General features: G+C 45.5%; 2 protein-coding genes across 3 annotated transcripts; both read left to right on the top strand.

Moving 5' to 3' along the window:
- Positions 1-278: 278 nt before the first annotated feature.
- serpinf2a (serpin peptidase inhibitor, clade F (alpha-2 antiplasmin, pigment epithelium derived factor), member 2a) lies at positions 279-5,770 on the top strand. 2 transcript variants are annotated; one of them, XM_028031545.1, is made up of 10 exons: positions 303-410; positions 706-805; positions 1,467-1,535; positions 1,606-1,837; positions 1,939-2,082; positions 2,159-2,201; positions 2,430-2,575; positions 2,753-2,895; positions 2,984-3,179; positions 4,849-5,770. In XM_028031545.1, the coding sequence occupies exons 3-10, from the start codon at positions 1,482-1,484 to the stop codon at positions 5,352-5,354; spliced, it is 1,464 nt and encodes a 487-aa protein (XP_027887346.1). In that variant the 5' UTR covers positions 303-410; positions 706-805; positions 1,467-1,481; the 3' UTR covers positions 5,355-5,770. The 2 variants fall into 2 exon arrangements, with proteins under 2 accessions (XP_027887345.1, XP_027887346.1); XM_028031544.1 differs by lacking the exon at positions 706-805 and having other exon boundaries at positions 279-410.
- Positions 5,771-6,255: 485 nt separating this feature from the next.
- serpinf1 (serpin peptidase inhibitor, clade F (alpha-2 antiplasmin, pigment epithelium derived factor), member 1) lies at positions 6,256-11,706 on the top strand. Its single transcript, XM_028031546.1, has 9 exons — positions 6,256-6,385; positions 8,065-8,125; positions 8,933-9,128; positions 9,254-9,409; positions 9,532-9,735; positions 10,384-10,523; positions 10,596-10,806; positions 11,059-11,359; positions 11,460-11,706. Exons 2-8 carry the CDS (start codon positions 8,066-8,068, stop codon positions 11,307-11,309), a joined length of 1,218 nt encoding a protein of 405 aa, XP_027887347.1. The 5' UTR covers positions 6,256-6,385; position 8,065; the 3' UTR covers positions 11,310-11,359; positions 11,460-11,706.
- Positions 11,707-14,317: the final 2,611 nt, after the last annotated feature.

Here is a 14,317-nt window from a genome sequence, read left to right on the forward strand (position 1 = left end):
CTCTGTGGTGATCTGTTATTAATGGTCAGTTTATAATAAAGACTAAATTCAGATAAAGTTATCAAACTAAATAATTTAGAGCCGTCAATCAACTGTATTCTGATTGAATGCTCCATAAATAATCGGACACAGCAAAGATTAATTAGTGAATTTAGTTCGATTTAATTTCTCCCTGTGGATCATTTGGATCCTGGTAAACAAGCATTTTAACTTTAACATCATTTGATTGGAACCTATAGCAGTGACCACAGCCTCCACAACAATCCGGTCAGGGTTGATAATTAACCCGCTAACATGGGGGTGGCAGTTGTTGGGTCCACTACGCTGAACAGCCTGAGGAAGGTTGATCACATCTGGATTTTCTTTTATTATTCTCCGTTTTTCATCTCCTCTTCTCAAGCAAAGTCCAGGTGAGTTTGGGTGAGTTTGGGCATTTCATCAGAACTTTGTCTGAATGGCTGTTTGGGGAGAAATCAGTTACATTAATAAAGTCTGTTTTGTAAAGATTAACAAAGAGTGTAATAAATGTATCCAGATCATCCACTGATCTCTGAATTATGATTGTTGCGGAGAACCTGAGCTGTTGGAAAGTGTTTGTGTTTTCATGCTCAGTTCAGTGTTTTCTGCTTTGTGTTTATTCAGCGTACTGCCGTTCAGCCAAAAACGGTTCTGAAACACTAACCTTTAGTCTCCTGGTAAACACAGCCGCCACATCTGAACCATCCACTGGTTCCGACCCGGACCGACCCGTCTGGGCTCTGCACTGACTGGATATTTACGTAATCGCTGGTTCTGAAAGCCGTTGGTCAGCTTGGTGTAAAACAGGATGTTAGGAAATCTGATTGTTCTAAAATCTAATGGATCACATGACAGAGTGGAGAAATGGAGGTGGATCCAAACCTTTAACCTGGAGGGTCTCATAGTTACATCAGCACAATAACAAGAGTTTGGTTCTGCTCATTTTGATGATCATAGTTTACAAAGGATGAAAACCCAAAATACATGTTACACACGCCGGGACCTCAACGATCAAGCCGTACATCACATCATTTCCTGCCATTAGCACATGCTGGACAGGTCTAGTTAAAGTCTGCCAAGGCTGAACAGAACATTCCCTTTTGCATGCCTGAATTTAAGAATCGATGTTCAGAACCAAAGACGAACACTGCTGACCAAAAAGTTAGTTCTTCTAATGCTAAAGCACTAGACAAACACAGTATTTAGTTGAAACAAAAGCTAATCCTTATGGTTCAATATGAACAATATGAATTGAACCATATGGATACCCAACATGTTGATGACACAACATGCACTACAAAACAGTACATAGGAGAAGCTAAGCGCACTAGATGAGATAATAAAGTGCCAAATGAAAAACTATTTCTTAGCGCATAAGCGGATTAACGAAAGTGTGCTGACCACTGTGCAGAGCTGGTGTTCAGTCATGTCTCTGTCTGTATTTCCAGGCTGGCCCTCTGGAAATGAAGCTGCGTCTTCTTCTGCTGCTGCTGTGCCTCAGTCGCCAGGGACTGACCGTAAGAAGAACCGACTCGTGGCGTTTCTCTCGTTAGCATTCGCGTCTGAACTCTGTTGATGTCTGTTCAGGAAGAGCCCGCCACAGCAGCTCCTGAAGTCTCTCCAGTCACAGATGAGGAAGAGGAGAAAAATGTCAGTAACTGTGGCAGAAAATTCACCTATGAGGAACACCGGGCGATAGGGGGCGCTATGGAGCAGTTGGGGTTGAAGATCCTTGAGAAGCTTGCCATCAGCCCACAGCAGCCCAACGTCATCCTCTCCCCTCTCAGCCTGATGTTCGCCCTCGCTCACCTCACCTTAGGTTCGCCAGCTTCATTTTCCAGATTGAATCTGAATTATACTGAATTATAATGTTGCAGATTAATGCTAACACACTAACAAGTTTCATTTATCTTTCCTAAGGTTCCCGCAATGAAACCGAGAAGCTTCTCCTACAAAGTCTTCAGGCCCACAACCGGCCATGCTTTCATCATGCCCTGGGAAGCCTTGTGCCTCATCTAACCCACAGGTCACTGGAGATGGCGGCACGCATGTACCTGAGGCCAGGTGGGACATCAGCGGTGGTGGTTCCTCACATCAGCACACATTAGTAACTCTCGTTCTTTCCTCTTCCTCACCTCAGGATTTGAAGTGAAGCTGTCGTTTGTTGAGGAATCTCTGGCCAGGTATCGGTTATATTTGGGAACCAAACCCTTACAAAGATAACAGAAGGGGGAACTGGACTACAGTGTATTTAGACAAACTGGATCAATCTTTCATCAAAAATAATTTTCTACACCAGACTTTTGAAAGATCGGGTTTGATCCATTGAGAAGTTTGTAATTATTTAAACAGCCATCTTTGGTGTGGTCTGGTCTATGCCAGATCTGTTTTCAAACCGTTTTACTGTTCAGGTACCGGTCCCAGCCCTTCCCTCTGGTCTCTGTGGATGAGGTCAACCAATGGGTGGAGAACGTCACCAATGGAAACATCCCCAACTTCTTGGAAAGCATTCCACATGACGTGGTGCTAATGCTCATTAACGGTGTTTACTTCAAAGGTGAATCCTTCTATCAATCCCTCACCAATTAAAAGTGTATTGTAGGGTGTTGGAAGAGGATGACCTCACCTACACGTTCCCCTGAGTTTGAACTGAAACCATAGGAGTCATATTTAACTAAAGAAGTCTGCATGTTGACCTTGATTAAAAGTTGTCTTTGCTGTATCTGTTTGTCAGGTGAATGGAAGACCCAGTTTGACCCTCAGGTGACCTCAAAGGGAGTGTTTTATCTTGACAGCCAGAACTCAGTCTCAGTGGACATGATGAAGTCTGCCCAGTATCCTCTACGCCTGATGGATGACCCTCAGCTGCAGGCACAGGTATCACAACCCCATACATCATGGAAATCTGATGCTGGGGTTAGTTTCTAGTGAACATCCAAACAAAATGAGTCTTTGTCCCTTGCAGGTTGCCAGCTTCCCCTTCAAAGGAAACACCAGCTTCCTAGTCATCCTTCCCATAGGAAACGTCTCATTGGTGCTTCCCAAGCTAAATATTTCTGACCTCTACAGTCGTCTACCTCAAGAAAAATCAATGCAGGTCAACGTACCAAAGATGAAGCTCCAATATCGACAGGAGCTTGAAGAGGCACTGACCAGCATGGGTGAGGGTAGAAAGCCTTGTGGCACCTCATTGGTTAGTTGTACAGGTAGACTGATGCCTGTTAAAGTGTTTCAGGACTAACTGTGGTTCTATTGGTCAGCAGTGACACAGACTGGAAGCCTCATAGTATGGTAGTATGCAATGCAGATACGTCATGATGCGTCCAGTCACCCCTTCTTGTTGAAGGAACTTCTGCATCACTGCATCAGGAAGTAGAATAGACTTGACTGAATCACCATGGATCAATCCAAACCATTAATCTGATGATGTAAACATCTTTTTCCTCCAACACCGTGTTTCCATACTTCAAGAGTCAGTATTTAGTACCAAGACACTGATCATCTTATAGCACCAACAGGGTGATGTCCAGCTCTGGTCCAAATGGCCCACTGCAGGTTTTAGATGTCACTCTGCATATGCACCAATTCAAAGGTCATTAGCAGGGTCCAGTAGAACCAGCTGACAGAGCCAGGACACATGTACATGTGCCAATCAGGCATAAGATTATGATCCCCAACAGGTGATAACATTTTCATTAAGCCACCTGTCAAAAGTGGGACGTATCAGGCATCAAGTGAGCATTTTGTTCTCAGAATTGATGTCTTAGAAGGAGGAAAAATTGGGAGCGAAGGATTTCAGCAAGTTTGACCAGGGCCAAGCTGCCTGAATCAGAGCTCTAAAGCTGCATTTCCTGTGATGGGTTTCTGGTCCACCATGATCAAGTTTAAGGAAGGAACAGTGGTGAACCAAGAACATAGTCATGGCTGGCCAAGGTTTAGTTAGGAGGAATGATTGTTGGCCCATGTGGGCAGTCAAATTAGTTGTTTTGGTTCTGACAGGAGGATGTCTGAGCACCCAGTGCAGTAAGATATTAGTTGCCCATGACTTCCCCTGAAAGAGGCAACAACGAGCAGGTGAACACCAGAACTAGACCATGGAGCAAAGAAGGAAGGTGTCTATTCTGATCCGTGTTTTGGTTTCATCACATGGATGTTGTGTTGTTCCCTGAGGAAATCACATCACCAGAAGAAGAAGGCAAGCAGGAGGCGGTGTGATGGTTTGGACATTGTTTTTTCTGGGAGAACCAGCCTTTAGTGTAGGTGTCAATCCAAAAATATTATTCATCACCAAGCTAAGCAACAGGTTATACACCGTTTGATAGGCACAGCATTCCCTGCAGGCTGTGACCTCCTTCAGCAGAATGATGCATCCTCACACAACAAAGAATGGTTCCAGGATCACAAGAGCCTGTTTGAAGTGTTGGCCTTACCCCCAAATTTAAGAATCAGCAACCTGTTGGAAATACTGGACAGAAAAGTTTGACCCGTGAAGACCCAACTTGGGAACTTCCAGAACTTAAAGGATACCAGATGACACTGCAGAGGCCCAGTGGAAAGAACTGATGGTGTCAGTGGAGTTCCTACGTCCGCAGGTCAGGCCGTCACATTATTAGGCAGGTGGTAATAATGTTATGCCTTATAGGTGTAGAATGTGTGAAGAAGGGACAAGTACTGATCTGTCCTCTGAAAATAGCCAATCTGCTGGTGGTCGTGTGGTTTCCTGCTCTGAGGGTCTGGTCCAGTGCTCCTGGAGCACCATAGACACCCTGGAGGACATTGTGTATTTACATCTCTGTTGAGTTTTTTTCTCCTGTTGTGCTTGTCTGTCAGGACTTGGCTCCCTGTTTTCGGGTCCGGACCTCTCTGGGATTTCTGAGCAGCCCCTCAGGGTGTCGAGCGTCCGTCACGCCACCACCATGGAGCTCAGCGAAGAAGGTGTCGAAGCGTCCGCCACCACCGTGGTGACCGCGATGCGCTCCATCTCCCTGTTCTCTGTCAACTCCCCTTTCCTGTTTGCCCTTGTTGATGACTTCTCTCTGGCCCCTCTGTTCATGGGCATCGTCACAAACCCCGCCCCCGACAACGACCCCATGCCTAACGACGACCCCAACGGGAACAACACCATGAACGACCAGCCTGGAACCGAGGCGGCCAGGGAAACAGATCTGAACGTCGAGCTCAACAGGTTGCCAGCAGAGGGCAGCACTCTTCAGTCCTGCAGCGCCCATGGTGGGGGGAAGGAGCAGCTGCAGCAGGTCGATGAACAAGATGGCAGCAGCAGTAAGACTGAAGGAGGCCAGCCCTGCTCCAAACCAGAAATCTTAGTCCCAGTGTGAAAAAAATCATAATAAAGAAATTATGCAACATCTCTTCAGATAAATAGAAACTCCGACGTCTCCCTTTCAGGTCAATACAACCAATAACTTACAGTGACTAGATAACAGACTGGACGGCTTCTGTAAACCCTCTGAAAGCTAAGTTAGCTTGTTTCATGTCTCACTGTTAGAAGACAGACGCATCACGTGATCGTAGTTTAGCTAAAACCACAATATTCTGCCCTGACACAGGTCTGTGACTAATGTTTTTATGATTTACATGTTCTGTTTTTACACAACGTCTGTTCTTTATTAAATTTCAAAAATATCTCCCAGCGAGTAAAAACAGCCTCTGATAGGAAATATTGTTGGTTTTTTAAAACTGCTACCAGGTTCATCAGTAACTGTGAAATAAAATACCTTATTGTTGTAAAGAGGTTTGGATACATTCATCTGATTCTACATATAAACATATAAACATTCACGAAGTGCAAACCCTCATAAAAACAAACAATAATGAAATGATCTGGCAGCTGATTGGTTGGCATTTGGACCCTTCATTTAAATAAACTTTACGTTTTTATTGAATAAGGTTTGTTCTTTTTTTTGTTTTTTTTTGTCTGATGGACCTTCTGGACCGGAACCGACAAAGATGGACGGTTCCATGTTGCCACAGGCAACAACGGACAGGAAGAAGCTATAGCTTATCTTCTTTTTTTGCTTCTTTTTTCCAGTTTGTGTTTGATTCTAATTTTTTTTTTTAATCTATTTTGAACTTTTCTAGCTAAATCAGTGAGAAACATTAAAACAGAGGAAACTAAGTTTATCTGCTTCCAAAGCTAATGAAAGGAAATTTGTGGATTAAATAATAAATGTTGTGAAAAGGTTTTATTTAACCTAAACTAAAGCTGAATGCATGCAGCTTCGTAAAAGCTCCCGCGCCCCGTGTGCGCGCCGCCTGTGCGCGCCCCCGCGGGTCCACCAGTCTCCGCAGCAGACTGACAGACAGACAGACAGTAGCAGCAGCGACGTGGACCGTCCGGACCGGAGAGGTGAGTGAACTGCTGCTCCTCTCTTTTGCGTTTTTCCCGAAACTGAAATTATCCGCTGATGGTCAAAAAGGTGCAAACTGGACCCAGGCTCCAGTTTGCAGTTTTGGGTCCAGTGACTCAGAACTGTCAGAAAGACACTTGGTGCTTATTTGGACCGCTTTGATTGAATTTTTACATTTAAATCCGAAGCGAATCCTTCCAGTTTTTATGCTCGTTTTTTTTTTCCTGAGAGTTGTGCTGAAATACGAAGTCTTCCTTCTGCGCCGCGGAGCCAAAAACTGCAAACAGCTGCGGCGTTTTTCCACTCCGAGGTTTATATAATGTAAAACAGCAGCAGCTCTGGTCCAACTTCAACCATCAGAACCACGAGAACCTCGGAAGAACTCTCATATTTATTCCTGTATGCCTTCAACTGTTTTCATATTTCATGATCTAATTCTGATTCCACACGAAGTAAAATATTTGACATAAAATGTTTTACCAGTTAAAAGCCGAAGTAGGAGGGCATTTCTCTGGGAAAACTTTCCAGTTCAGGTTTGGGCTTCATGTATTTTAGAAACAATTAGTGATTGTTGGTTAAGGAGACCAAACAAACAAGCATGGTGGTGGAGGAGTGATGATGTGGGCTCGTTCTGCACACACTGTGAGACGATGATTCTGGTAATAAACCATAAGATCAGGACGGCCCTGGCGGACAGAAGGAGGCGCTGGGCGAGTTTAGTTTGTTTCTGAGTTCAGTTTGTTTCTGTTGAGCTTCATGTCAGGAAACGTTGAATCACTTTCTCCGCTCCACGGCTCTTGTTTTCGTTTCGAGTCTTAGAGGGAAAAAAGCTGCTTTCCGGCTCCATCTGGGTTTTCCGTCATTCCTGTGTGGTCTGAGGTTTGGTCTGAAGAAGGTCCAGATGTGAGCAGAATGCAGCCATTGTGCAGCGGAGGCTGTAATCACAGCGTCTGCTGTCTGTGTCAGCTCAACAGAAACGCCCTCTGTCTCCTCCTGCTGAAAACAGGTTTCTGACCCGTGAGGAGAAACGTCTCCTCAGCAGATGTGGACTCAGTTCATTTCTTTGCTCCAGTTCACAACAAAAGCCTGGAGATGATTTACAGAAGAACTCATTTCAGACTTTCAGCATTCTCTCCTCCTGACCAGCAGGGGGCGACAGTAGACAACCACCTATGTTGTGTTGTGTCGTTGCCTTTACAGCAATCCCTCACACTGAGCATGCATGTAGCGACAGTGGAGAGGAAAACCTCCAGCAGAACCAGGTCCAGGGCTCAGATCCAGAACCGGGCTCAGTACCAGCGACAGACTGGCTCTGAGAGAAGACACAACAAGAACCAGGAGAACTTTATATGTTAAAGTAAAAAGTTCAGAGCAGGAAAGGAGAGTGATCAGGTGATGGCACCGTCATGCAAACTGATGCTCTGCCTCCAGGAAGGAACCAACCAATCAGAAGCCAGAGCAGGTATAACTTCTATAGAGAGAAAATAACTGAACATAAGGTTAACAGTTGAAATAACAGCAAGTACAGCAGAGTGGAGTAGTAGGAGAAGAAAACAGGAGGAGTGGTGAGTTTGTCCTGCAGAACAATAGAGACGCATCAGGACAACCTCAGGCCTTAGAGAGAGGCAGAACAGGAAGTCATGTGATTCTTCATGGCGTTCATCTGTTTGTTTTTCAGGATGATGCGAACAACGTTCCTGCTGGCGTTGGCAGCCGTCCTGAGCTTCTGCTGGGCTCAGGTAACCACAGAACGTCTCCTCGTGTTTCAGGGTCTTCAGCTTCCTGCAGCTTTTACTCTGTTTAATTTGTGGAGTGAAAACGTTCAGTTCGTGGTTTCTGTTGCTGCGTTTCAGTAAAAACCTCCTGCTGGGTTCAGATCCCAGTCTGGGTCTTTTTGCATGTTCTCCCTGAGCATGTGAGGGTTTTCTCTGGGATCCAGGTCCTGTAGAGTTGGAAAGTGTGTGTGTGTGCATTGGTGGTGTGTGTGTGCCGGTCGTCCCCTGTGAGTATAATCAAGGTTAAAAACTGTATTATCCTGCTATCCTGGCTGATAATGTAACATATTAAATATATGTATTGATAGCAGACGGTTACAGCTATGATCATCTTTGGGCCATCGGAAGATTTTTGTGTTGAAAAGGGAAACTATGACAGAGAGATAATTCAGATTTGATGTTGGGATAAACTGAAAACAAACAGACGAAACCAATACCAACAACTTTTACAATCTGCAGACACGTTTGGTTCATTTATGATGAAGTGTGTTTAGAGTTTTTAGCTTGTTTAGCTTGTTTAGCAGGTCAGGTTGTTTGAATGTAATCATTTAAATGAAAGTTGGTAAATGTGAAACTGTTGTGCACATGGCTCATTTTCCTGGTGAGAAAACTAAACCAGTTTAGAAGGAGAAGTTCCAGTAGCACATCTCCAGTACAGACATTTGTCACCTCCAGGATTTAGTTCTGGTTCTGCTCAGTAAACCCAGCTGTGAAGCCAGAGCTGGGTGTGGCGCCGGTCCGTTCTGATGGTTCTGTCCTGGTTCTGTGCAGTCGGACTCCGGCGGTGAGGAGGCGGCTGTGGAGGAGGAACATGTGGAGCTTTTCACCACGCCCGCCACCAAGATGGGCGCCGCCACCTCGGACTTCGGCTACAACCTGTTCCGGGCTTTGACGAGCCGCGAAACTTCGGCCAACCTGTTTCTGTCTCCGATCAGCGTGTCTTCGGTTCTGACCCAGCTGTCCATGGGTGAGTGTACTGGCTCTAACTGGGCCTGAACCAGTTTGCTTTGATTGTTCCCCTTAGTCAGGAACCTTCAGGCACTGAAGCATCGTCATAACCCGCGACTCTGCACTTCCCCTCCTGTCCTGCAGGGGGCTCAGAGAACGCCCAGAGGCAGCTGTACCGGGCGCTCCGGTACCACAGCCTGCAGGACCCCCAGCTCCAGAATACCCTGAAGGACCTGCTGGCCACGGTGAACTCCTCAGGCAAAGGCCTGAGCTCGGCCGCTCGGCTCTACATGACGCGACGTGAGTCCATGTTTATGACCCAAACAATTTAAAAGGTTCTGGTGTCTCTGACTTACTGAAAGAGTTCAGATCTTCTAGAAAAACCCAAAGCCATGCCGACCCATCGCTCCTTTGGTTTTCAGGACTCCGCCTGAAGCAGGACTTCTTCAAGCTGGTGGAGCAGCAGTATGGCGTCCGCCCCAAAGCGCTGTTGGGTGGAGCCAAAGACACGAAGGAGATCAATGATTGGGTGTCTCAGCAGACGGGAAGGAAGGTCCAACAGGTCCTGACCAAGGGTCTCCCTCGAACCGCCGGCGTCAATGCCATCAGCGCCGCCTACTTCAAAGGTATCGACCGTTCATGAAGGAAGAGGAAAAACCTGGTTTGGTGTTTAAACGTGACAGATGGAGGAGTTTCCTAAAGATCACACTGGACTCACATCTTGGTCACAAGAAGTTTAGAACCAGTTAGACAGCCAGGAGAAATGTTCAGGGATAAAGTGTTAATTGTACAACAATAACTGGGCCTGAACCAGTCATAATAATACAATAATAAAGTTGTGGTATTACCAGAATAAAGTCATAGTAATATGACAATAAAGTCGTCATAGTAACAGCTATTTTTTTTCACAGAATGACTTTTTGTTTTTTTCTGGTAATATCTTGAGTATTCTTGCAGTTAATATTTTCAGTCTTAGTCTGACTCTGATACTTCATCGTAGATCATTGGTAGGAAAGTAAAAAATTAGATCTTCAATGAGCTGGAGTGGCCACCAGGGGGCAGGAATGGTCGGTTAGGAGGTGAATCATCAGAGTTATCAATGAGTCGGACTGGAAGACGGAGAATATTTCACATCAGCAGCAGCAGTATTAATGCTTCCTGACGTTTGGCGGTCAGACCCTGCAGGGTTGTCGGTTCCAATGCCGGACCCTGAGAGAGCCACCGGCTGTTACAGCAGCCAGAACCGGACTGACGTCTGGGTTTTCTTCCAACAGGGGGATGGGTGACCCGCTTCAGTCAGGGCGGAGTTCAGCAGGACTTCCAGGTGGAAAACGGGGCTCCGGTCCGTGTTCCCATGATGCAACAGGATAACTACCCGGTGAAGATGGGCGTGGACTCGGACCTGAGCTGCACTGTGAGTGTTGTGAGCAGCAGAGCCGAGGAGCTGTTGGCAGAGATCTCAGGAATGTTGTGGTTCCTCCCGCAGATCGCTCAGATCCAGATGCAGAACGACGTCAGCATGTTTGTCTTTCTACCCGACGACGTGACGACCAACACCACACTGCTGGAGGAGAGTCTGACGGCCGAGTTCGTTCAGGACCTCTCCATGGCGCTGCAGCCGGCTCTGGTGTCCCTGACGCTGCCTGTCCTGAGGCTTAGTTACTCCACCGACCTGCTGCCACTGCTTGGCGACCTCGGTGAGTCACCCAGAGGAGCAAAGACCTTCCATTTCACTCAGTCCATGACTGAGGACACAGGACAGACAGTCCTGAGGGAAAGTTAAGGGACTAGTCAGTGAAACTGGGGAACCTGGCAGAACATTCAGCCACACAGCTGAATGACTCCCAGCATTTAAAAGCAGAGGTGTCTGGTTTGTGCGAGGCAGTGGTTACCCAGTGGGACACCATGGAGCATCAGTCGATCCTCACTCTCCTCATTCCTTCCTGCAGGCCTCAATGACTGGTTGGACAACCAAGAACTGGAGAAGATCTCAGTCCAGTCAGCCAAACTCACCAGCATCAATCATAAGGTTGTCATGGAAACGGCGCCCGAAGGAGTCCAGTACCCCAGCGCCGTCTTGGTGCCCTCCCACCTGACGTACCGAGTGGACCGGCCCTTCGTCTACCTGATCCGAGACGAACCGTCAGGAGCACTGCTGTTCATTGGGAAGGTGGTCAACCCCAAAGTCCTGACAATTTAACACACACACAGACACGCCCGCACACACAAATATACACACACACATACACCGTACACATGGACGGTACACATACCGTCCATGTGTAGTAAAGCCACATTACTATGACTTGTGGGGACCAGGCTTCGGTCCCCACAAGGTATTACAAACAAACGCACACACACACACACACACCCACACACACACACCCACACACACTCTTAGCAGGTCCTAGGAGGGGTTCCAACTGTTTGTGATGGCAGATGGTTCGAGAATATTTGATCTTATTTTTCATGTTGAAACACAGTTGGATCATGCTAATCTGAGAATACTCCTGAAATAATCCACATTAAGAAATGTTTTGTAAGAAATCAGATATCGCCATTTGTTTTAATAACAATAAACATGACAATAAACTCCAGCACATGTTTTGTGGTGTTTTCTGATGTTGGACATGAGCCGGTCAGGATCTCGTTTCGGTTGGAAGTGAGTATGAAGTTATTAGCAGGAACTAAGCCAGGTTTTTAAGTATTGGTGTGATGTCTACAGGTTTTGAATTGTCAGGAACAGAACCAGATATGAGGGAACGAGAGGCCAGAGTGACGGGATATGAGACTTAGGGTTAAAGTTTGACCAAGTTTATGCAGACGGTCAAATTTAGTGGAGGACTCAGATTCATGAACAACTGAAGATGTTTCAGCAGGTTCTCAGAGGAAAACAGCAGATTTAAATAAATCCCAGCCGCAATCACCTTTAGTCATGACTGCAGTACTCAGCATGTGATGCGCCTCTGTCTCCACCAGAGGGAGACAAACAGCCTGTAAACCCAGAAATCAGAACAGAAGAAATCTGATTTCTGTAATGTTTTCTTATCTTTTCATGTCTTTTTCTTCTTCTGAACCTCGGTCTCTTTTCTGCTGATAAAATAATAAAAATGATTGAAAATCTAAGAGGAAATCTTTGTAACTGTTTGAGTTACATAAACAAAACTGCCTTCTGCCGAAAGATAAAACAGAGGAAGGAAAGCTTCCAGCCTGATGGACTAAAATCCAGTTTACCTATAAGCTTTATTTATGTCTTTAGAAATCTTCAGATTTTATATCAACACAGGGAAAATGAAACTCCGGAATGTCCTGCACCATACCGTCCAGTAGGGGGCAATTTAACTCTTCTGGCCTCCTGGACATTTTGTTCTGGGTCTGGTTTAAATTTGATCAGCTCAGAATCTCAAGTATATTCGTGTAAAAAGAGAAAATTTATCCCGGTTGTTTATTTTTGGGTTAAATTTTTATTTTTGTTCCTCTTTTTGTCTTTTAAACTAAATCTGGCTGATTTGTTTGCTGACTTCCAGGACATTTTTATGCGTTTGCATTACAATTAGATTTTCATATTTTTCAATCCTCTGCCTTTAAGATGTAATTTATTTTAATTTATTTTAGCAGGTAAATAGGGACAGTTTTCTTCTATGGAAAAATTTAACTTTTAAACAACATTTCACTACGATACGATGCTTAAGGGTTTAGTTTGTTTTAATGAATATGTGGAGTCTGAACTGAGTCCATGGGGGTCAGATCTACCAGAACCAGAACCGGCCCGGACCATTCTGCTGGTTTCATCCGGCCGGTGTAGCGGCCGTCTCTCAGAGAGAGAAGCTGACTTCCTGTTGGGCTGACCACCCGGTGTGATGAAACAACCTTTAGACTAGAACGCTGCTTCCTGTTTGGGCGACACTCTGCTGACCTCAGTCTGATTGAGGAAACTTCATCAGACTCTGGAGGAAACCAGAAACACTCAGTCTCATCCCAGCTGTGGAGCACGGTGGTGGTGGAGTCATGCTGTGGGCCTCCTTCTGTCTCTGGTCACTTTCATGCAGATGATCCCCAGTTGTTCGCCTGGTTTCACCCAAATGGAAATAATTTCTTTGCTGCAGAGCGAAGTCTGGACTGAAGGAGAAACCTGGACGTCCTCAGTACCTTGGCTTAACCTTTGACCTCTGGTCCTGACTCATGTTGCTGAACTAATTTCCAGTTTTACGTAAACAATTACTCATGATTGGATTACTGCAGCGCTGCACACACAGCTCAGCCGAACCTTCTTATAAACGGATGCAGGTTTTCTCAGTCTGGAGCCGGGTCGTCACGGACCGGTACCAGCACTTCCTGTTTCCTGACCTCATCCAGAATCAGAATGTCACTCAGCCTGCTGGGAAAATATCAAAACAACCTCAACAAGTCTAAGCATTTCTGATCAATCCTATCAGTAATTAATGATAATCGTTCAGCTGAAGGCAGAAAAACTGCAATAAAAGTATCTACACTGAAAAAAACCAACATTTAAATATTAAATCTTAAATAAATATTTTATGATATCTTAATTATTAATTAAATGAAAGAGTTTTGTTTTCATCTTCCACATACTTCTGGTCTTTTCCGTCAGGTTCTGTGTAAACGGATCACCTACAGTGAAAGTGTGTGAATGACTGTTTAAATATCTGGGGTATGAACGGTACCGGTTCCAGGCCCGCGGGTCTGGACCTGCACTGTGTTCCTGTAAGCCGCTCTGTGTCTGAACCCGTCCGCCTGGCAGGAATGCTCTGACTGAGGTGAACCAATCGTCTACCTGCCAGCAGGAAGATCTTCCTTCAGAACCTCAGACTCTGGTCTGGTTCTGATCCGAACTGTCAGAACCAGATCAGAACCAGCGGTGGAGGAGAATAGTTCAAGTTTCATCTCCAGGAAGAGAATCAATGAATTTCAGGAAGTAAAATGAGTAAAAACTGAACCATGAATCAGATAAAACAGAATTAGCTGCTGATCTGCTGACATGGTGAAGATTGAAATGTTTCCACAGAAGAAAATCATCTAAAGATGGAGGAGGTGGAGCGGCATGATGACGGCACCGATGCTGTCATCATGCATTGGAACATGACGACTCATAAAACAGTCACCACATCCTGCCTGAATCACAGAATTTGACACAACAAACATTCAGAAAAAGTTCAACCAGAACTTCCTGAATCGCCTCAGCTGAGG

The sequence above is a fragment of the Xiphophorus couchianus genome, chromosome 11 (assembly GCF_001444195.1).
Source record: "Xiphophorus couchianus chromosome 11, X_couchianus-1.0, whole genome shotgun sequence".
Lineage (NCBI taxonomy): Eukaryota > Metazoa > Chordata > Actinopteri > Cyprinodontiformes > Poeciliidae > Xiphophorus > Xiphophorus couchianus.